The 22265-nt window shown below is 42.3% G+C and overlaps 2 protein-coding genes across 2 annotated transcripts; both read left to right on the forward strand.

The window, feature by feature from the left end:
- Positions 1–203: 203 nt before the first annotated feature.
- LOC115159447 (protein-lysine 6-oxidase) lies at positions 204–9418 on the forward strand. Its single transcript, XM_029709164.1, has 7 exons — positions 204–1055; positions 1245–1353; positions 4438–4569; positions 7828–7981; positions 8177–8272; positions 8511–8626; positions 8811–9418. The coding sequence occupies exons 1-7, from the start codon at positions 428–430 to the stop codon at positions 8815–8817; spliced, it is 1242 nt and encodes a 413-aa protein (XP_029565024.1). The 5' UTR covers positions 204–427; the 3' UTR covers positions 8818–9418.
- Positions 9419–11404: 1986 nt separating this feature from the next.
- Positions 11405–20386, forward strand: snx24 (sorting nexin 24). Its single transcript, XM_029709168.1, has 7 exons — positions 11405–11601; positions 12103–12186; positions 18276–18380; positions 18524–18618; positions 18742–18771; positions 19589–19653; positions 19830–20386. The coding sequence occupies exons 1-7, from the start codon at positions 11533–11535 to the stop codon at positions 19898–19900; spliced, it is 519 nt and encodes a 172-aa protein (XP_029565028.1). The 5' UTR covers positions 11405–11532; the 3' UTR covers positions 19901–20386.
- Positions 20387–22265: the final 1879 nt, after the last annotated feature.

Here is a 22265-nt window from a genome sequence, read left to right on the forward strand (position 1 = left end):
TCCCCTCTTTCGAATTACATTACACAAAGCCTTATGTCAGACAGTTATGTAACTTCAGACAGTGCAAGAAAAACCATAACACATGGTTTTCTGTTATCCAACTCTGGAGCAGAGCCATTTGGAGGGTCGGTGTCAAGTAGCCTTTCCGTCTATTTATTACATGAGCACCGAGCTTGTCTAAAAACCGAATTAGAAACGTCAAATGTTCAACTCCTCCTCCCCACTCTTAGCGCATCTGCAAACCTCCGAACAGAACGATGTGAAGTTGCGTGGAGAACATAGCAATACTGTTGCAGGTTTTTCAGGATTTCATTTGGTGTAAATTAGACTTACTTTAATGTACTTTAGTTTCAAAGTACAAATGCTAGGCCACAGAAATTAAAATATTTGTAATTATTAGTCAATCTATTTAGTAATTCATTGTATTATGGGCGCGTGTAAATTTGGCATTTTTTATGCCTGTGCGCACGTATGTTTATTCATTTGGATACTGCAAACTGTCCAATCTCAGCGGCATCCACCAGAGACAAGACAAGTTAATAACCAAGTGCCAGGTATACGGCAGACAATACAATGGGCGCACAATGGTAACGTTTTTAGCCTTCTGAGTCACGGCTCAGAATATCGACCACCAAAGCAAAGAGGCGCCAATAAAGAGCAGGAGAGACCGGTCACCATCATTAGAGATGGGGAAGCTAACAAGCCTTCTGACTCCTCAAGACAGTCTCCCTCGTCTACTCACACAGTGTCCAGTGCAGGAGCACGCCCGCGCTGGCTACCACCTCAAGTTCCAAGGCCCCCGAGGGGACAGGGGCACCAGCATCAGGATGTCCATCCAAGTGGCCATGCAGAAACTAAGGCAAATGGCACGACGAATGGGACACAGGACAAACTGTCCCCATCGCCGAGAAGAGAAGACGTGATGGCAGGGGATGATCCTTACAACCCATACAAGACCTCAGATTCAGATAATCCTTACTACAATTACTATGACGTGTACGAGAGTCCCAGGCGCAGAGAGAGACCTGGGTATGGTACAGGGTACCATCAGAACGGTAAGACTGTGGACTATTGGACAGCATGTTTGAAGGGTTGAAATTTGGAATGCGTTTGCTGCAATGCCAGAATATTTTGTCCAGTAGCCTACATGTAGCTGTAAAAAGATTAAAAAGATACGGTCTGTGTCATCGTTTTTTCTTGATATTACAATAATTTGTGATTAAAAACAAATATATCCCCTCTAGGTCTGCCTGATCTTGTGCCAGACGCATACTACATTCAAGCCTCCGTATATGTCCAGAGAGTTCCTATGTACAACCTCAGATGTGCAAACGAAGAGAATTGCTTGTCAAGGTATTACTGGAACAAACTCTATGGGATTTAAAGAGAAGGTTATTGTCCAACAACGTCAAGGTGTGAGTCAGAATGTGTGTGAGTCTTAACACTTGAGTGTTTGCGGTTTTGGTTTACCCTAGAGCAGCATACACATCCCACTGGGCGCTAACTGGTTGAATCAAAGTCAACATCATTTCAAAGTTGGAAAAATTACCCAATTGTCATACTTGAGTAAAAGTAAAGATATCTTAATAGAAAATGACTCAAGTAAAAGTGTACAAATATTCGTTTTTTTAAGTATCAAAAGTAAATGTAATTGCTCAAATATATTTAAGTGTCAGTATACTTAAGTATAAATGGGATGTTGGACGCAGTGGCGGTTCTAGACCATTTCAACTGGGTGGGGGGGGCAAGCTGGGGCCAGTTGTACTGTTAGAGGGGCCAGTTACATTAGACGTTATTGTTGTCATATCGTTTTATTCACTGCATTGCAGGCATTAGCAGGCAAAAGACCATGTTCATAATACAGATGCATATGGTACGATTCTGTTGTGTTCCGCCTAAAGCCATCCCTCTAGAAAATATGTGGGTTAAATTAGTGTTCTGAGTTTCCACTGTCTAATAACGGATGTTAAAAAAGAATGATAGCAAAAATTAGTTATGTAAAAATGATTTCATACTCCACATTTAGGGTTAGGGTTAGGGGGTCCAAGGGGGTCCAAAATTGTTGTCACAGGGCACTGCCCTAATCTGCCCTAATCTCAACTGCTATACAGGTCATTTGGTTGTGCTATTAGATGAAGCACAGTGATACCACATTAAAGGGATAGTTCACCCAAATTACAAAATTGCATATTGGTTCCCTTACCCTGTAAGCCAGTGGTCACCAACCAGTCGATCGCGATCCAAGGCATTCCCAGTCGATTGGCAAATATTTCTGTAAAAAAAACAAATAACGCTCTGGGTTCCTGTTTTTTTTGTATTTGTCTCGCGCTCTTGGCGGTAGATGCACCCAATTCAGCTGCCCTGCGTGCTGGGTAGGTGAGGTGATCCAATATTGAACCATTTTATGTGTCTGGCGGTACAAACTCTGCCTTCTCAGCAGGCTCGGAGAGCAAATCAAGTGCACTATAGGCCTACCGCTGGCCAATCGGATGGCTCAGATTACCATGTCTGCAGTAAAGTAGCAGGCTTAAAAGAAAGCTACAGCAAAGTTGTCACTGTTAGATTTCAAGTCTTTTAAAACCATGACTAGAGAGAGACTGTCAATGAACACAGCAAATAGCTGCTGTTTTATGAGTGAATTTAAGTTCTTACTCAGCACTGTCAACACTTTTTATCCAACACTTTTATAGGCTATCAAAATGCGGGTTCTTCCTACTTCGACTCGCACTACAACCAACACTGCAGCTGCAATGAGTAGGAAAGTGAATAGATAGGCTTGCGTTATTATTAGATGAATATTTCACTTTCTCTGTTCATAGGAGTAACACCATGAATTTGTGCATGAGGCAGGAATAATGCTGTGGGACTCGAGTTTCGCCATCAGCTGGAAGACAGACTTTTTGGTCAGCAAAGGAAAGGGAGAGGGGAGGGACGGACTCCAGTCTCCTATTACATTTACATTTTTACATTTTAGTCATTTAGCAGACGCTCTTATCCAGAGCAACTTACAGTAGTGAATGCATACATTTCATTTCACACATTTTTTTTTTGTACTGGCCCCCCGTGGGAATCGAACCCACAACCCTGGCGTTGCACACACCATGCTGGCGTTGCAAACACCATGCTCTACCAACTGAGCCACAGGGAAGCTATTCTCTCCCTCCGCTGAGACTGACCATCAGATGCAGGCATCATCAGCCCACTAAATATTAAAATGTACGCTCACACAGCTGTGCCTCACAAGTAATACAACAACAGATCTATTACCAATGTGATCATATAGCCTACCTCAAATTTGAAATGTAATTTAAAAAAATTGTGCGAACTACAACGCATTGGTAGGGCATTTCAAGCAAAGCCAATATGCAGTGATAATGTATTGGGCCTATAGCGTACTGCACAAACCTCATTGCTACAGAACTGTTTTACTGTTTTAAATAGGTTAATGTTTCATAGGCTTACGTTTTTTAAGTTATGTAAAATAAAAATCTTAGCGTTATATCTCAGCTTGCATTTTGACTCAGAAACTGATCTTGACTTAGAAAAGGTTGGTGACCACTGCTGTAAGCAGTCTGACAGCAATCATGATGAAAGTAATTCATGCTTTGGTTTAGTTTCCCTGGCACTCTTTCCACATGCTAACATTTTAGCATTTGTTGCACGAATCCCATTCAAGTCATGGGACCGATATAACAGTGTCAGGGACACTAAACCAAAGCATGAATTGCTGTAATACCTTGTCCTTGGACTGCTTACAGGGTTAGGAAACCAATGTGTCATTTTGTAATTTGGGTGAACTGTCCCTTTAAGTTGTTGTAATAACTGACATTGTATTACCATTTTACTTTGTTGTGCTTTTAAATGGTTGAAAGTGCAGTGATGGCACATTTACATGACAACTAAACCAAAAATCAAACATTGTTTTTCTATTGGAATTTGGTTGTGCTTTTAGATGGTTGAAAGCATGGTGATAACACATTGGGAATTCAGCAAACTTCTGCTTGTATTTTTGAGTGGGTGAATAAAGGTTGAAATCTTATTGATCAACATCTTGATGGAATATTACCCAAATGTCCATGTTGAAATGACATGATGTGCCCAGTGGGATGCATTTAGTGGATAAATAGAATCCTACCACCAGTTGGGTGGAATGGTAGAATTCAACGAATCATTTAAACGCTCTGCAGTTTACGTGGAAAAATCATCCCTAGCCAGACTGTAAACTCATTATCAAAACTAACCCAAACAGCCATATCCTTTTTGAAAGGAACCACTCCTCCCTCTTCCAAATCTTTCCCAGAAATGTAAGATCATACGCTTTCTTAAAAAGGAGGTAGAGTGTATATGGCTTATGAATGCACTCGATCCCATTCTGTGTTCAAATCTGTATTCAGTTCTGTATTCAATTGTATTGTTGATGTTGTTTTGGGGGGGCAGTTCGGCTTACAGCGCCAGAGACTATGACACCCGGATGCTGCTGAGGTTCCCACAACGGGTGAAGAACCAAGGGACGGCTGACTTCCTGCCAAGCAGACCACGCTACTCCTGGGAATGGCACAGTTGTCACCAGTGAGTCTCTCTCAATGTCTGTTTGTCTATATGCCATTTCCACCTCGTTCTGGAAATGTGTGTTTCTCTGTCTCCGTCTCTGTCTGCCAGTTACACAAACACTCTGTTTTCTTTCACTCTTTCTTATTTCTTCTCTCTCACACACAGAGTGGATTAATGTCCATATGTTGATCATCAACATACTGGTCTCATCAGACAGATTTGTCTGGCAATATATAGCAATGCAAAAGTCTGTCAATGTTTTTGACTCCAATTTCCACTTCTAAATATTTGACTCCAACCCATAACATCTGCTGCATATGAGGAATGTGATGCTGGATGTGTAGCCAGAACATTCAGAGGGAAAAGTCTCTAACCTTGTCTTAATGAATACATTCAAAAGTATCTTGATTCCACAGAAGTCTGCATTTCACATTACCTCAGCTCATAGCTATACTCTGAAGTAAGTCACATACTGTACCAACATCAAGTACGGGGTACATATTGACCTACATCCTGCAGCTTGTTTTTGTACAACAGATTTGTATGTCTCAGCCTCATTGACTGGACCTGTACCTGAAACCGTATAAAATGCACTAAGACCGCACTCAATCAGCTGTATAAGGAAATAAGCAAACAGGAAAGCACTCACCCAGAGGCAGCGCTCCTAGTGGCCGGAGACTTTAATGCAGGGAAACTTAAATCAGTTCTACCAAATTTCTATCAACATGTTAAATGTGCAACCAGAGGGAAAAAAATTCTAGATCACATGTACTCCACACACAGAGACGCGTACAAAGCTCTCCCTCACCCTCCATTTGGTAAATCCGACCACAACTCTATCCTCCTGATTCCTGCTTACAAGCAAAAATTAAAACAGGAAGCACCAGTGACTCGGTCTATAAAAAAGTGGTCAGATGAACCAGATGCTAAACTACAGGGCTGTTTTGCTATCACAGACTGGAATATGTTCCGGGATTCTTCCGATGGCATTGAGGAGTACATCACATCAGTCACTGGCTTTATCAATAAGTGCATCGAGGATGTCGTCCCCACAGTGACTGTACGTACATACCCCAACCAGAAGCCATGGATTACAGGCAACATTCGCACTGAGCTAAAGGGTAGAGCTGCCGCTTTCAAGGTGCGGGACTCTAACCCGGAAGCTTACAAGAAATCCTACTATGCCCTGCAACGAACCATCAAACAGGCAAAGCGTCAATACAGGTTTGAATCATACTGCACCGGCTCCGACACTCATCTTATGTGGCAGGGCTTGAAAACTATTACAGACTACAAAGGGAAGCACAGCCGCGAGCTGCCCAGTGACCCGAGCCTACCAGATGAGCTAAATCACGTCTATGCTAGGCAAGCAACACTGAGGCATGCATGAGAGGATCAGCTGTTCCAGACGACTGTGTGATCACACTCTCCGTAGCCGTTGTGAGTAAGACCTTTTAAACAGGTCAACATTCACAAGGCTACGGGGCCAGACGGATTACCAGGACGTGTGCTAAGGGCATGTGCTGACCAACTGGCAGGTGTCTTCACTGACATTTTCAATATGTCCCTGACTGAGTCTGTAATACCAACATGTTTCAAGCAGACCACCATAGTCCCTTTGCCCAAGAGCACAAAGGCAACCTGCCTAAATGACTACAGACCCGTAGCACTCACATCCGTAGCCATGAAGTGCTTTGAAAGGCTGGTAATGGCTCACATCAACACCATTATCCCAGAAACCCAAGACCCACTCCAATTTTCATACCGCCCAAACAGATCCACAGATGATGCAATCTCTATTGCACTCCACACTGCCCTTTCCCACCTGGACAAAAGGAACACTTATGTGAGAATGCTATTCCTTGACTACAGCTCAGCGTTCACACCATAGTAGCCTCAAAGCTCATCACTAAGCTAAGGATCCTGGGACTAAACACCTCCCAATGCAACTGGATCCTGAACTTCCTGACGGGCCGCCCCCAGGTGGTGAGGGTAGGTAGCAACACATCTGCTACACTGATCCTCAACACTGGTGCCCCCCAGGGGTGCATGCTCAGTCCCCTCCTGTACTCCCTGTTCCCCCACGACTGCATGGCCAGACACAACTCCAACACCATCATTAAGTTTGCAGACGACACAACAGTGGTAGGCCTGATCACCGACAACAACGAGACAGCCTATAGGGAGGAGGTCAGAGACCTGGCCGGGTGGTGCCAGAATAACAACCTATCCCTCAATGTAACCAAGAATAAGGAGATGATCGTGGACTACAGGAAAAGGAGGACCGAGCACGCCCCCATTCTTATCGACGGGGCTGTAGTGGAGCAGGTTGAGAGCTTCAAGTTCCTTGGTGTCCACATCACCAACAAACTAGAATGTTCCAAACACACCAAGACAGTCATGAAGCGGGCACGACAAAGCCTATTCCCCCTCAGGAAACTAAAAAGATTTGGCATGGGTCCTGAGATCCTCAAAAGGTTCTACAGCTGCAACATCGAGAGCATCTTTCTGACTGGTTGCATCACTGCCTGGAACAGCAATTGCTCGGCCTCTGACCGCAAGCCACTACAGAGTGTAGTGCGTACGGACCAGTACATCACTGGGGCTAAGCTGCCTTCCATCCAAGACCTCTACACCAGGCGGTAACAGAGGAAGGCCCTAAAAATTGTCAAAAACCCCCGCCCCCATCATAGACTGTTCTTTCTACTACCGCATGTCAAGCGGTACTGTGCCAAGTTTAGGACAGTTTTTACCCCCAAGCCATAAGACTCCTGAACAGGTAATCAAATGGCTACCCGGACTATTTGCATTGTGTCCCGCCACCCGCCAACCCCTCTTTTACGCTACTGCCACTCTCTGTTCATCATATATGCATAGTCACTTTAACCATATCTACATGTACCTACTACCTCAATCAGCCTGACTAACCGGTGTCTGTATATAGCCTTGCTACTGTATATAGCCTCGCTACTGTTATTTTTCACTGTCTTTTTACTGTTGTTTTTATTTCTTCACTTACCTATTGTTCACCTAATACCTTTTTTGCACTATTGATTAGAGCATTTAAGTAAGCATTTCACTGTAAGGTCTACACCTGTTGTATTCGTCGCACGTGACAAATAAACTTTGATTTGATGTATTTCTCTGCATTGGAACAACATTATTTTCTCAGTTTTCTACCTACATGTTTGATTGAATGCCAGCCAAAGTGATGACAAAGTGATTGAATCAGTTATTTAGCCACTGATCAAACTCCATTGTCCTTCTTCTCTCCAGGCATTACCACAGCATGGATGAGTTCAGCCACTATGACCTGCTGGATTCAGGTGGGAGGAGTGTGGCTGAGGGCCACAAGGCCAGCTTCTGCCTGGAGGACAGCTCCTGTGACTACGGCTACTACAGACGCTTTGCCTGCACCTCACACACCCAGGTTACCGACACAACACGTGTTGCTTTATGTCATGTTGACAAATCAAATCAAAGGGATATCCAACTTTTACTATTTTTCTGTAGATTGTATGGCTGTTCAGTACCAGGCTATGATATCCAGCAGAGATGCTTACTTACAGTCGAATACTCTGTTTGTAATGGCATGAGAGGGCTGCTTACTGTTGTCTAATCATAGGGCCTGAGTCCAGGATGTTATGATACCTATAACGCAGACATCGACTGCCAGTGGATCGATATTACAGATGTGAAACCTGGGAACTACGTCCTGAAGGTTTGTCACAAAAACAGATGACATTATTGGCACTTTGGTGCTGAACAACGTGTCCCAAGGTATTCAAACACCAGCTCTGAGAAGCAAAAAGGCTGATTTGAAATTCCTTGACTGTGTTCGGAATCAATGTTTATCCGTCCCCTGTTACGACTCTGTTGCAACTGTTTTAGACCACATTTTCATTGTCTTTATGAAATATGAAAATTTGTACTCTCATCCCTTTCTTTCTGTGTTTTAGATCAGTGTGAACCCCAGCTATCAGGTTCCAGAGTCTGACTACAGCAACAACATTGTGCGCTGTGAGGTTCGCTATACTGGCAACTATGCCTATGTTTCAGGATGTCACGTCTCACAGTGAGTCTTAAAACTCCTCATCTCATTCTACAAACTATTGTGCATGTTTTTTAGTGCAAGAGTCAGGAGTAGGCGTAGGTCTGGGAAACAGGCCCATGATGCTTCAACACGTGATTAATCATAACTCACATTACAAGATATATTATGCTGTGTGTGACGAAATGCTTTCTTCTTTTCTTCTCAGATATTAAGAGGGGGGATGTCATTCTCCAAACCACTGAGAAGCATTTCTGTAAACTCCATGACAGCCATGGCTAACTGAAAATGTGTAAGAATGGTCACACTCTTGTCAAGTTGGACTTCGTTTTTCAGGTGAACGTAAACCAAAACTCAGAGGTTCATGTTATGCCTAAGTTAAACATGTTTCTCTAAAGCCATTCTATGAGTGCAATAAACTATTAATTGAATTTATAGGTTTCAAATTGAAAGTATACTACATTACAATAGTATTGACAGGTTTTAAATGGGGTAAATCAAATAAATGGAATTTCAGACATTCAAAGCTCACAAGTGAGAAATTGCTTGTTTTTACATATCAATTACACAATATTCAGCACCACATTGTATGGAATCCATCTTCAGCTTGCTTTAAGAGCACAGAATGTACCGCATAGTAAGATGCAGATTTTTCAACCGTGCCATTTCCCTCATCATTTTATGTGTTTTATGTCAAACATATCATCAAACATCTCCTCCCTTTCACCCTGTTATTGTTAATATTATTATTTACATTTGCTTGCTATTAGTAGCTTGTACATTTGAAGTCGGAAGTTTACATGCACCTTAGCCAAATACATTTAAACTCAGTTTTTCACAATTACTGACATTTAATCCTAGTAACAATTCCATGTTTTAGGTCAGTTAGGATCACCATTTTATTTTAAGAATGTGAAATGTCATAATAATAGTAGAGTGATTTATTTCAGCTTTTATTTCTTTCATCACATTCCCAGTGGGTCAGAAGTTTACATACACTTAATTAGTATTTGGTAGCATTGCCTTTAAATTGTTTAACTTGGGTCAAACACTTCGGGTAGCCTTCCACAAGCTTCCCACAATAAGTTGGGTAAATTTTGTCCCATTCCTCCTGACAGAGCTGGTGTAACTGAGTCAGGTTTGTATGCCCCCCTGATCGCACAAGGCTTTTTCAGTTCTGCCCACAATTTTCTTTAGGAATGAGGTCAGGGCTTTGTGATGGCCACTCCAATACCTTGACTTTGCCAGAAATTTGGAAGTATGCTTGGGGTCATTGTCCATTTGGAAGACCCATTTGCAACCAAGCTTCAACTTCCTAACTGATGTCTTGAGATGTTGCTTCAATATATCCACATAATTGTCCTTCCTCATGATGCCATCTATTTTGTGAAGTGCACTAGTCCCTCTCTCAGCAAAGCACCCCCACAACATGATGCTGCCACCTCCATGCTTCATGGTTGGGATGGTGTTCTTCAGCTTGCAAGCATCCCCCTTTTTCCTCCAACATAACGATGGTCATTATGGCCAAAAAGTTCTATTTTAGATTCATCAGACCAGAGGACATTTCTCCAAAAGTATGATCTTTGTCCCCATGTGCAGTTGCAAACCGTAGTCTGGCTTTTGTATGGAGGTTTTGGAGCAGTGGCTTCTTCCTTGCTGAGCGGCCTTTCAGGTTATGTTGATATAGGACTTGTTTTACTGTGGATATAGATACTTTTGTACCTGTTTCCTCAAGCATCTTCACAAGGTCCTTTGCTGTTGTTCTTGGATTGATTTGCACTTCTCGCACCAAAGTACGTTCATCTCTAGGAGACAGAACGCATCTCCTCCCTGAGCGGAATGACAGCTGTATGGTCCCATGGTGTTTATACTTGCGTACTATTGTTTGTACAGATGAACGTGGTACCTTCCAGTGTTAGAAAATTGCTCCCAAGGATGCACCAGACTTGTGGAGGTCTACAATTTTGTTTCTGAAGTCTTGGCTGATTTATTTTGATTTTCCCATGATGACAAGCAAAGAGGCACTGAGTTTGAAGGTAGGCCTTGAAATACATCCACAGGTCCACCTCCAATTGACTCAAATGATGTCAATTAGCCTATCAGAAGCTTCTAAAGCCATGACATCATTTTCTGAAATTTTCCAAGCTGTTTAAAGGCACAGTCAACTTAGTGTATGTAAACTTCTGACCCACTGGAATTGTGATACAGTGAATTATAAGTGAAATAATCTGTCTGTAAAAATTGTTGGAAAAATGACTTGTGTCATGCACTCAGTAGATGTCCTAACCGACTTGCCAAAACTATAGTTTGTTGACAAGAAATGTGTGGAGTGGTTGAAAAATGAGTTTTAATGACTCCAACCTAAGTGTATGTAAACCTCTGACTTCAACTGTATGTTTACAACTTAAATTCAAGGTCACTTTAGATTATTTGTATGACCCTAAGGGTTTGAAAATTATTAGATATAAGCAAGTACATACTGCGCCCGTGCTCTAAAACATTGTTTGTGTTGTGAAATGCTGGTGCTTATGGTTAGTCTGCTAGCGGTCTCTTTTATCCTGTTTTGTTTGATATTTATGCAATGAAAGAAGATATAACTGCAACGTTTTGATGTATTCCAGGAAATCTACTTGAATAAATCATTGTGACATTCATTGTGATTTTGTTTTTCAAAAATATTGATTTTCAAGCAGGTTTTCACGCAGTTGATTGATTTTAGAAACATATTGGTCGTCTCGCGTTGTAATAACTTTCCACCCCTGTAGATGGGAGCAGTGTGACTTTTTGCCACTTCCACACTACAGAAACAACAAGAAGAAGAATCCATTCCAACACTAGCCGTAGCTAGCTACCAAAGCCTCCCTATGTGTCTGCAAGTTAATATATAACTCAGGATTTTATGCATTTAGGTTCAGGTTTGTTTTGCCAAAATGCATAACGTCAGGATTTCCATTCCATCGTTCCGCTCAGAGGACAATCCGATGGAGAAAGGGTACACGGTAAGATCTTGAATGTTTGCACCAGTAAGCCTCCGCAAAACAAAAATCATAGCTAACATTATAAATTTGCAACAAATGGTTGACAACAAACCAATAGCATATTTATTAACTTTGAGTATTGTTAGCGACTCTCAAGGCAAACTGTCAACCAATGCTGTCAACTAACGTTTATTTGACGTGACTAGACCGAGTGAGAGTAGAAAAGACCCGGTTGGCGCGATCCATTCCATTTCACCAATTTTACAGACAGTAAAAACGTTTTTGACGATAACACTGACAGGATGTGAAACATCAATCAACTGCATTAACACGTTCCCTAGGGAAGACCTCCCGGTTGTTTTCCTTGATAGCAAAGTCACTAAAGAGCAGTTTGGTGTAATTCATGTATTGCGTTAATGTTGTTTTAAATGGCCATGACTGTCGATTGTGAATTGATTCAAGGCATATCTCTCTGTACGTTCACATTTCCTAACCATGATGACTGTTTCTTTTCATCACCAGGTCTTTAAAATTGAGGTGCTAATGAATGGTAGACAGCATACAGTGGAGAAACGCTACAGTGAATTCCATAACCTGCATAAAATAGTGAGTTTGTGTACCACTGACTGACTTACACTATGACCAAAAGTATGTGGACACCAGCTTGTTGAACATCGCATTACAAAATCATGGGGGATTAATAGGGAGTTGGTCTCCCCTTTGCTGCTATAACAGCCACCACTCTTCTGGGAAGGCTCCACTAGATGTTGGAACATTGCTGCGGGGACTTGCTTCCATTCAGCCACAAGAGCATTAGTGAGGTTGGGCACTGATGTTGGGTGCAGTCGTCATTCCAATTTATTCCAAAGGTGTTCGATGGGGCTGAGGTCAGGGCTCTGTGCAGGCAAGTCAAGTTCTTCAACACCGATCTTGACAAACGATTTCTGTATGGACCTCGCTTTGTGCACAGGGGCATTGTCATGCTGAAACGGGAAAGGGCCTTCCCCAAACTGTTGCCACAATGTTGGAAGCACAGAATCGTCTAGAATGTCATTGTATGCTGTAGCGTTAAGATTTCCCTTCATTGGAACTAAGGGGCCTAGCCCGAACCATGAAAAACAGCCCCAGATCATTAATCCTCCTCCACCAAACTTAACAGTTGGCACTATGCATTGGGGCAGGTACAATTCTCCTGGCATCCGCCAAACCCAGATGGTGAAGCATGATTCATCATTCCAGAGAACGCTTTTCCACTGCAATGGTGGCGAGCTTTACAGCACTCCAGCCGACGCTTGGCATTGCGCATGGCTGCTCGGCCATGGAAACTCAATTCATGAAGCTCCCAATGAACAGTTATTGTGCTGACGTTGCTTCCAGAGGCAGTTTGGAACTCGGTAGTGAGTGTTGCTACCGAGGACAGACGATTTTTACGCGCTTCAGCACTCGGCGGTCCCGTTCTGTGAGCTTGTGTGGCCTATCACTTCGCATTGTTGCTCCTAGATGTTTCCACTTCACAATAACAACACACCATTCTAAGATGGCGCCGAAGAACATGGCTGACCTTTTACATTCTTCCAACCAATTGTGCTATTTGTAATATCTTTTGCGTAACTTATTTTTTTACTTATTGTGTACACAATGTTGCTGCTACTGTCTCTTATGACCGAAAATAACTTCTGGACATCAGAAAGCGGTTACTCACTGCGGACTGGAAGAAACGTTTTCCTTTAACGAGTCTGACGAGAAGGATATCCTGCTTTCACTGGAACCACGCCTTTTGCGTGAAGAAAAGACACCGGAAAAGAGGACGCAGGTCGTGCATCCTTCTGAGAATCCGGAGGCGAACGAGTAAACTCCCACTGCCTTCCATTCTTCTCGCTAACGTGCAATCATTGGAAAATGACCTACAATTAAGATGATCCTACCAACAGGACATTTAAAAACTAACATGTTTCACCGAGATGTGGCTGAATGAAGATACGGACAATATAGCGCTAGCAGGATTTTCCATGCACCGGCAGAACAGAGATGCTACCTCTGGTAAGATGAGGGGTGGGGGTGTGTCTTTTTGTCAATAACAGCTGGTGCGCGATGTCTAATATTAAAGAAGTCTCGAGGTATTGCTCGCCTGAGGTAGAGTACTTTATGATAAGCTGTAGACCACATTATCTACCAAGAGTTCTCATCTGTATTGTTCATAGCCGTCTATTTACCACAAAACGAAGCTGGCACTAAGACCGCTCTCAACCAACTCTATAAGGCCGTAAGCAAAGAAGAAAATGCTCACCCAGAAGCGGTGCTCCTGGTGGCCGGGGACTTTAATGCAGTTTTACCAGCATGTCACATGTGCGACCAGGGGGGAAAGAAATCTAGATCACCTTTACTCCACACACAGAGATGCATACAAGGCTGTCCCCTGCCCTCCATTTGGCAAATATGACCATAATTCTATCCTCCTGATTCCTGCATACAAGCAAAAACTAAAGCAGGACGTACCAGTGCCTCGCTAAATACGGAAGTGGTCAGATGACGCAGATGCTACACTACAGGACTGTTTTGCTAGCACAGACTGGAATATGTTCCGGGATTCATCCAATGGCATTGAGGAATACACCACCTCAGTCATCGGCTTCATCAATAAGAGCATCAACGACCACGTCCCCACAGTGACTGTATGTACATATCCCAACCAGAAGCCATGGATTACAGGCAACATCCGCATCAAGCTAAAGGCTAGAGCTGCCATTTTCAAGGAGCGGGAGACTAATCCAGAAGCTTATAAGAAATCCCGCTATGCCCTCAGATGAACCATCAAACAAGCAAAGCGTCAGTACAGGATTAAGATAGAGCCGGTGTAGTAGGATTCAGACGCTCGTCGGATGTGGCAGGGCTTAAACTATTACGGACTACAAAGGGAAATCCAGACGTGAGCTGCCCAGTGACGCGAGCCTACCAGACGAGATAAATACCTGTTATGCTCTCTGAGGCAAGCAACACTGAAGCATGCACGAAAGCACCAGCTGTTCTGGATGACTGTGATAAAGCTCTCGGTAGCCGACGTGAACAAAACCTTTAAACAGGTCAATATTCACAAAGCCGCTGGGCCAGACGGATTACCAGGACGTGTACTCAAAGCATGCGCGGACCAACTGTCAAGTGTCTTCACTGACATTTTCAACCTCTGCCTGACCGAGTCTGTAATACCTACATGTTTCAAGCAGTCCCTGTGTCCAAGGAAGCGACGGTAACCTGCCTAAATGATTACCGCCCTGTGGCACTCACGTCAGTAGCCATGAAGTAATTTGAAAGGCTGGTCATGGCTCACATCAACAGCATCCTTCCGGACACCCTAGACCCACTCCAATTTGCATACCGCCCCAACAGATCCACAGATGACGCAATCTCAATCGCACTCCACACTGCCCTTTCTCACCTGGACAAAAGGAACACCTATGTGACAATGCTGTTCATTGACTACAGCTCAGCGTTCAACACCATAGTGCCCATGAAGCTCATCACTAAGCTAAGGACTCTGGGACTAAACACCTCCCTCTGCAACTGGATCCTGGACTTCCTGACGGGCCGCCCCCAGGGGGTAAGAGTAGGCATTAACACGTCTGCCACACTGGGGGCCCCTCAGGGGTGTGTACTTAGTCCCCTCCTGTATTCCCTGTTCACCCACGACTGCGTGGCCAAACACGACTCCAACACCATCATTAAGTTTGCTGACAACACAACAGTGGTAGGCCTGATCACTGACAACGATGAGACGGCCTATAGGGAGGAGGTCATTGAACTGGAAGTGTGGTTCCAGGACAACAACCTCTCCCTCAATGTGAGCAAGACAAAGGAGCTGTTCGTGGACTACAGGAAAAGGAGGGCCGAACGGGCCCCCATTAACATCGACGGAGCTGTACTGGAGTGGGTTGAGAGTTTCAAGTTCCTTGGTGTCCACATCACCAACAAACTATCATGGTCCAAACACACCAAGACAGTTGTGAAGAGGGCACGACAAAACCTTTTCCCCCTCAGGAGACTGAAAAGATTTGGCATGGGCCCCCAGATCCTCAAAAGGTTCTACAGCTGCACCATCGAGAGCATCCTGACCGGTTGCATCACCACCTGCTCAGCATCTGAGCGTAAGGCGCTACAGAGGGTAGTACGAACGGCCCAGTACATCACTGGGGCCAAGCTTCCTGCCATCCAGGACCTATATGCACTGCGTGCACAATTATTAGGCAAGTGAGTATTCTGATCTTATCATTGTTTCTATTCACATTTTCGAACTCCAAACCATATAAACTTGAATGCTTATTGGATTTAATCATTTTCAGGTGATATGTATTTGTGTAATGAGGGAGGGTGTGGCGAAAGTGAATAACACCTTATATCAAGGCGGTGCATTATTATTAGGCAGCCTCATTACCTCAGTTAAAATGGGCCAAAAAAGAAATTTAACTGACACTGAAAAACCAAAAATGTAAAATGCCTTTCAGACGGATGCGACACTCTTTAAATAGCTAAACTATTGAGGTGTGACCACCGGACATTCAAACGTTTTGTTGTGAATAGTCAACTGGGGCGCAAAAAACGCATGGGGAAGAAAAGGCGCAAATTAACTGCAAAAGACTTGAGAAGAATTAAACGTCAAACTACCAGGAACCCATTATCCTCCAGTGCCACCGTATTCCAGAACTGCAACCTACCTGTAGTGTTCAGAAGTACAAGGTGTCAAGTGCTCAGAGACATGGCCAAGGTCAAGAAGACTGAAACAAGACCACCACTGAATAAGATTCACAAGTTGAAGCGTCAAGATTGGGCAAAGAAATACCTGAAGACAGATTTTTCAACTGTTTTATGGACAGATGAAATGAAAGTGTCTCTTGATGGGCCCGTGGCTGGATCAGTAATGGACACAGGGCACCACTTTGAGTCAGGTGCCAGCAAGGTGAAGGAGGGGTACTGGTATGGGCTGCTATCATTGAGGATGAGGTAGTTGGACCTTTTCGGGTTGAAGATGGACTGAAACTCAACTCCTAAACCTACTGCCAGTTTCTGGAAGATTCTTTCGTCAAACAGTGGTACAGGAAGAAGTCCTCAGCATTCTAGAAGGCCATGATCTTTATGCAGGACAATGCTCCATCACATGCATCCAAGTACCAGCAAGGGCCTCAGACGCCTGAATAATGACCTGGCCCCCTTCCTCACCTGACTTAAATCCTATTGGGAACTTGTGGGCCCTTCTCAAACGTGAGATTTACAGTGATGGAAGACACTACACCTTTTTGAGCAGCATTTGGGAGGCTGTGGTTGCTGCTTCAGCGAAAATTGATCGTGAAAAGATCAAGAAACTGACAGACTCCATGGATGGAAGGCTCATGGCAGTTATTGAAAATTAGGGTGGCTATATTGGTCACTGAATATTTTTGAAAGGCCAAAAATGTTATATAATTGTCATTTTGTGCTACTTATCTGTTACACTTACTCTAAAAATTGAGAATAAACAATTGAGTTGTGAGAAATTATTTTTGTAATTTAGTTGCCTAATAATTCTGCACACTAATAGTTGCCTAATAATTGTGCACAAATATATTTCCCTGAGAAAGACACAACTCACTTTTCCTTTGTTAAACATTCAGGTTTGAGGTTCGATAACATTTTGGATTGACTGAGAGCATTGTGTTTGTTCAACAAAATTAATCCCGAGGAATACAATTTGCCTAATAATTGTGCACGCAGTGTAATAGGCGGTGTCAGAGGAAAGCCCATAAAATTGTCAGATTCCAGTCACACAAGTTATACTGTTTTCTCAAGCTGTACCGGAGCGCCAAGTCTAGGACCAAAAGGCTCCTCAACAGCGTCTACCCCCAAGCCATAAGACTGCTGAACAATTCCTAAAATTGCCACCGGACACTTTACATTGACCCCCCTTTTGTACACTTCTGCTACTCGCTGTTTGTTTGTTACCTGTGCATAGTCACTTCGCCCCCACCTACATGTACAGATTACCTCAACTTGCCTGGACCACTGACTCGGTGCCCCCTGTATATAACCTCGTTATTGTTATCCTTATTGTGTTACTTTTTATTATTACTTTTTATTTTTGTCTACTTGGTAAATATTTTCTTCTTGAACTGCACTGTTAAGGGCTTGTAAGTAAGCATTTCACGGTACTTGTTGTATTCGGCGCATGTGATGAATAAAGTTTGATTTGACTTAGAGTTGACCGGGGCAGCTCTAGCGGGGCAGAAATTTGACAAACTGACTTGTTGGAAAGGTGGCATCCTATGACTGTGCTACGTTGAAAGTCACTGAACTCTTCAGTAAGGCCATTCTACTGCCAGTGTTTGTCTATGGAGATTGCATGGTGGTGTGCTCGATTTTATACACCTGGTGTGGCTAAAATTGCCAAATCCATTAATTTGAAGGGGTGTCCACATACTTTTATGTATATTCCTGGTGCAAGAACAGAGCCCACAATACTTTCAGAACATATACTGAGTCATCATCATGAATAATGTTATACGGCTGGAACTAGGTTAGTGGGGTGATAATTAGTGGAATAGCCTTAGTCTATGGGTGAAGGATATGAAAATCATAATAGCTGGAATTAGGCTTGAGCTAGGCTTTGAATTTTTCCTCTACCCTAATCCATGCCCTGTAACCATGCTCAATTTGAAATTTGCTTATTTCAGCTGAAGAAGAGCATAAAGCTGCCTGAGATCCCCTCTAAGCATGTACGTAACTGGGTTCCCAAAGTTCTGGAGCAGAGAAGACATGGTCTGGAACTCTACCTACAGGTAATGGACAACACCTACAGGTTTACACGGACTGTTTCCTCTAACCCATATTTTGTATCAATACAGCTCATTAAAATGGTACAATTAGATTTTTTTTCCCCAAATTCCATTTGCTTTTGTTTCTTGTGTCCATTATTTAACAGACCATAATTATGGAGAATGAAGTTCTCCCAAAGATATTCCTGGATTTCCTCAACATCCGCCACTTTCCCTCGCTGCCAAAAACAGAAAGTTGTGGGTGAGTTTTTATACAGTGTGCCCTATATAGAACATCTCTCCTCTCCGCAAGAATAGAGTTCTTGCCTTTATGTAAAAATCCCCAAACTGATTCTGAATCTTGAATGTTTTTCTTTCATTAAAGGTCATTTGAAATGGAATCTGAAGAGTCAAGGTTTGTTAAGTGATTTTGAAAGATTAATCCATTTTGAATGTTATATTGTATTTGTTCCTATCAATTCCCTGTGTCATTTAATGTTTATGTGTATCTGTGTTATTGGCGTTCAAACAGGCAGAAATCCGTCCGGTATTACGTAGCACCGTAATAGTTGCTCTCACTACACTGGAAGTTTAATAGGAATACGACTTTTAGATTGCGAAAACCTATATCATACATTGTCAAATTTCAATACTGGCTGATGTCATAACTCGGGAAGATGTCTTCTCTCAAATGAGCCATTGACCATATTTTAGTGATATTCCTACCTCGAGATATTTGTAATTTAATGGGGGGTCTAGCACATTTTTCCTATTTGTCTGCTTCTTTAGTCCAGGGTGCATTGTATGGTGCAGTTGCCAGAGATATTATAGAAAGGTGATAGGAATGCAGGTTGAACATGGTGAGATTGTATACTCCTAAATTGGTAGTGCAGTTTGTTTAGGCGATTTTACAGCTAACTATCTCCGTTACAGCTAACTATCTCCGTTACATGCTGATATTGTCTTTGGTAATATTGTGTGTAGCTACTTTTTCTAGCTAGCTAGCCCATAGAGAGAGCATTGTATTGCGGGTTTTGTAATTGACTTGAGCTGCAACGTATTTCCACAGTGATTTATTTATTTTTTTACTTTATTTTATTTTTTTAATTTAAAAGGTTAATTCCAAAGTATGTCGTCAAAATAGCTAACTATTCGGCATAATTTTGTCAGAGGTCTGGCTTTCAGGCTTGTGATCCTTAACCCCCTTATCCTTCTCCCTGGTCTCTCTGTAGTAAACTGACCCATCAGCCAACCATGATCTACCAGCGAGACCCCTACCTGCTCCCATCCACCCACGGTAACACATCTTTACACATCTTCACACTGCCCATGAATAGACAATCAATATCGTTGCAATATTAAAGTGAGATCTCTTTGCGTAATATTTAATTAGGTAAATACAATAGCTAATCATTTGAAGGAGAAACATAATATTGTATAGAACAAATCAGTTTGACTTTTTTCTCCTCATAGATACATTTTCAAATGTTGTCATAGAAGGAGTGATACATGGAATATTTTACCCAGACCTTCAACCAAGGTAGAGTTACTGTATGCCAGTTTGGAGGACTTACTAACTCTTGACGAAAAAGGGATGATTCAGAAATGTACAACTTGTAAGCGTCTCAATTTTGTGAACATTATTCTAATAGTGGTGTGTGTGTGTGTGGCTATATACCATTTTTATCTATTCATAGTCATTTTGTAGTTTGTTTCCCAGCATTAATGGATATGTTGATGAGAGATGCCTTATCTGAAGTATTGTTACTCAAAGATGAACACTACTGTATCATGATCATGGTTGCAAAGGGAGGGTATATTACTGAACATTTTAAAAGTTACCAGTAAACTACCAGAATTTGGTAATTTTCAAGGATTTTATTTAATCTACTACAAGACATCTAGTGGCCCATTTGAGTACATCAGATTATCACAGGTGTCTAATCTCTGGCCTTCTGCGTGGCCTTATCACATGTAAAATAAATAATCAAATAAGATCACTTTAAAATAAATTATGACAACTCTGTCAAGGATTATCCTAAATGTTAACCATCAATTTAGTGAACAACATTGGTGTTTAATATTAAATATGCTTTTTTTCCCCCATTAACTAGGCTATTTTCTCTTGAACCATTGGTCTATCCACTAAAAACTCATGGACACAGACATATAAAATGAATACTATACTGACACTCAGTTTATTAGGTACACTACCTCGTTAACGAAAATAGAGCTAAGGCATATGCATATAGACTCAGCCTTATGGACCGGCAGGCTGTATGCATATAGACTCAGCCTTATGGACCGGCAGGCTGTATGCATATAGACTCAGCCTTATGGACCGGCAGGCTGTATGCATATAGACTCAGCCTTATGGACCGGCAGGCTGTATGCATATAGACTCAGCCTTATGGACCGGCAGGCTGTATGCATATAGACTCAGCCTTATGGACCGGCAGGCTGTATGCATATAGACTCATCCTTATGGACCGGCAGGCTGTATGCATATAGACTCAGCCTTATGGACCGGCAGGCTGTATGCATATAGACTCAGCCTTATGGACCGGCAGGCTGTATGCATATAGACTCATCCTTATGGACCGGCAGGCTGTATGCATATAGACTCAGCCTTATGGACCGGCAGGCTGTATGCATATAGACTCAGCCTTATGGACCGGCAGGCTGTATGCATATAGACTCAGCCTTATGGACCGGCAGGCTGTATGCATATAGACTCAGCCTTATGGACCGGCAGGCTGTATGCATCTACTAATGGTATTTCCCTAAAATGAAGGTGAGACCTCACGGTTTTACACTGTGATATGTTGATGAAATAACCTAAATAGGTCAAACGGTTAACTCTATATTAGCTATGAATTAATGAAGGGCAACCGATCAAGTGCGTCAAACGGGTGGTTAAAAAGCTGAAATATAAAAGGGAAGCTGAACTTGTCTGTGTAATAAGATGTATTTTGTTTGTCTGCCTTATCTTAGTGTGTCTCTATTGTAAAGAAGAACAATGTGGTTCATTGTTGCTCTTTTTGAACGTGGGACTGCTGCTGTAAACCTACAACAAAGGGCCATTTTAAAATGCCAGAGTTTTGATCCAACTTAGCGACTGAAGCTCTCCAGATCTAAACTCTTAGCGGTGCTGTAATGTTCCACTGATGGTAATACACAGTTGATACTTTTTTGTAGAGTTTAGTTGGTCTAACATTACTTTGCACTTGTCATTCGTTAGACAATTATGGATGGTTAATACTATAGATACTCTAAAATATGAGGATGGTCTGGGCATTCTATTGACTAGAATTCTCTGCCATCCTTTATTTCTATCCAATGTGTTCTCTGAATTGAGACCAGGTGGACACTAGCGCACTTAAAGTGAAGAAAAAAAAATTCATTTGTTAAATGAAAGGTAAACTTGGGTTAGTTTAAGTCATGTATAGAACTGCCCACTTCAACTGAGAGAAAATCATGCCCAGTGTTAACAAATCCAATGCTATTTTAATTTTTTTGTGTATCTTCCTTGTGTGTGTGTATATAGCATATGTATGTCCTGTACAGTATGTATCTTGTGCCATGACACCCTACCATTAATGACACTGTGGAGTTGTACTGTAGCACTTTAGGCAGAGCACAGTAATCTGTAAAATATCATGATTAAGACGGACCGCAATAAAGCATGACATTTCAATAACGGTTTCTCTTTTTTTCTCAAATAATGAGTGAAACTTCCTGGCATTTGTGTGGACTACATATTCATAAAACTTTTTTACATTTCCCCAAAAATCTGAAACATGCATGAGTGTTCAAGTTCAAAACACTGAGAATGCGAATTTTGTATCACGTTATTAGAAAAGTACCAGCTGCATTTTGGAGACAATGTTTGACTTGTTACCATAGGTT

The sequence above is a fragment of the Salmo trutta genome, chromosome 23 (genome assembly GCF_901001165.1).
Source record: "Salmo trutta chromosome 23, fSalTru1.1, whole genome shotgun sequence".
Lineage (NCBI taxonomy): Eukaryota > Metazoa > Chordata > Actinopteri > Salmoniformes > Salmonidae > Salmo > Salmo trutta.

What these genes read in the sequence shown, in the direction of transcription:
- LOC115159447 (XM_029709164.1), top strand. Translation starts at nt 428, where the DNA reads ATGGGCGCGTGTAAATTTGGCATTTTTTATGCCTGTGCGCACGTATGT. An exon ending in GAAGAGAATTGCTTGTCAAG is followed by an intron (nt 1,354 to 4,437) that starts GTATTACTGGAA and finishes TTGGGGGGGCAG; the next exon opens with TTCGGCTTACAGCGCCAGAG. An exon ending in CCTGCACCTCACACACCCAG is followed by an intron (nt 7,982 to 8,176) that starts GTTACCGACACA and finishes GTCTAATCATAG; the next exon opens with GGCCTGAGTCCAGGATGTTA.
- snx24 (XM_029709168.1), top strand. Translation starts at nt 11,533, where the DNA reads ATGCATAACGTCAGGATTTCCATTCCATCGTTCCGCTCAGAGGACAAT. An exon ending in ATGGAATCTGAAGAGTCAAG is followed by an intron (nt 18,772 to 19,588) that starts GTTTGTTAAGTG and finishes GTCTCTCTGTAG; the next exon opens with TAAACTGACCCATCAGCCAA. An exon ending in CCTGCTCCCATCCACCCACG is followed by an intron (nt 19,654 to 19,829) that starts GTAACACATCTT and finishes TTCTCCTCATAG; the next exon opens with ATACATTTTCAAATGTTGTC.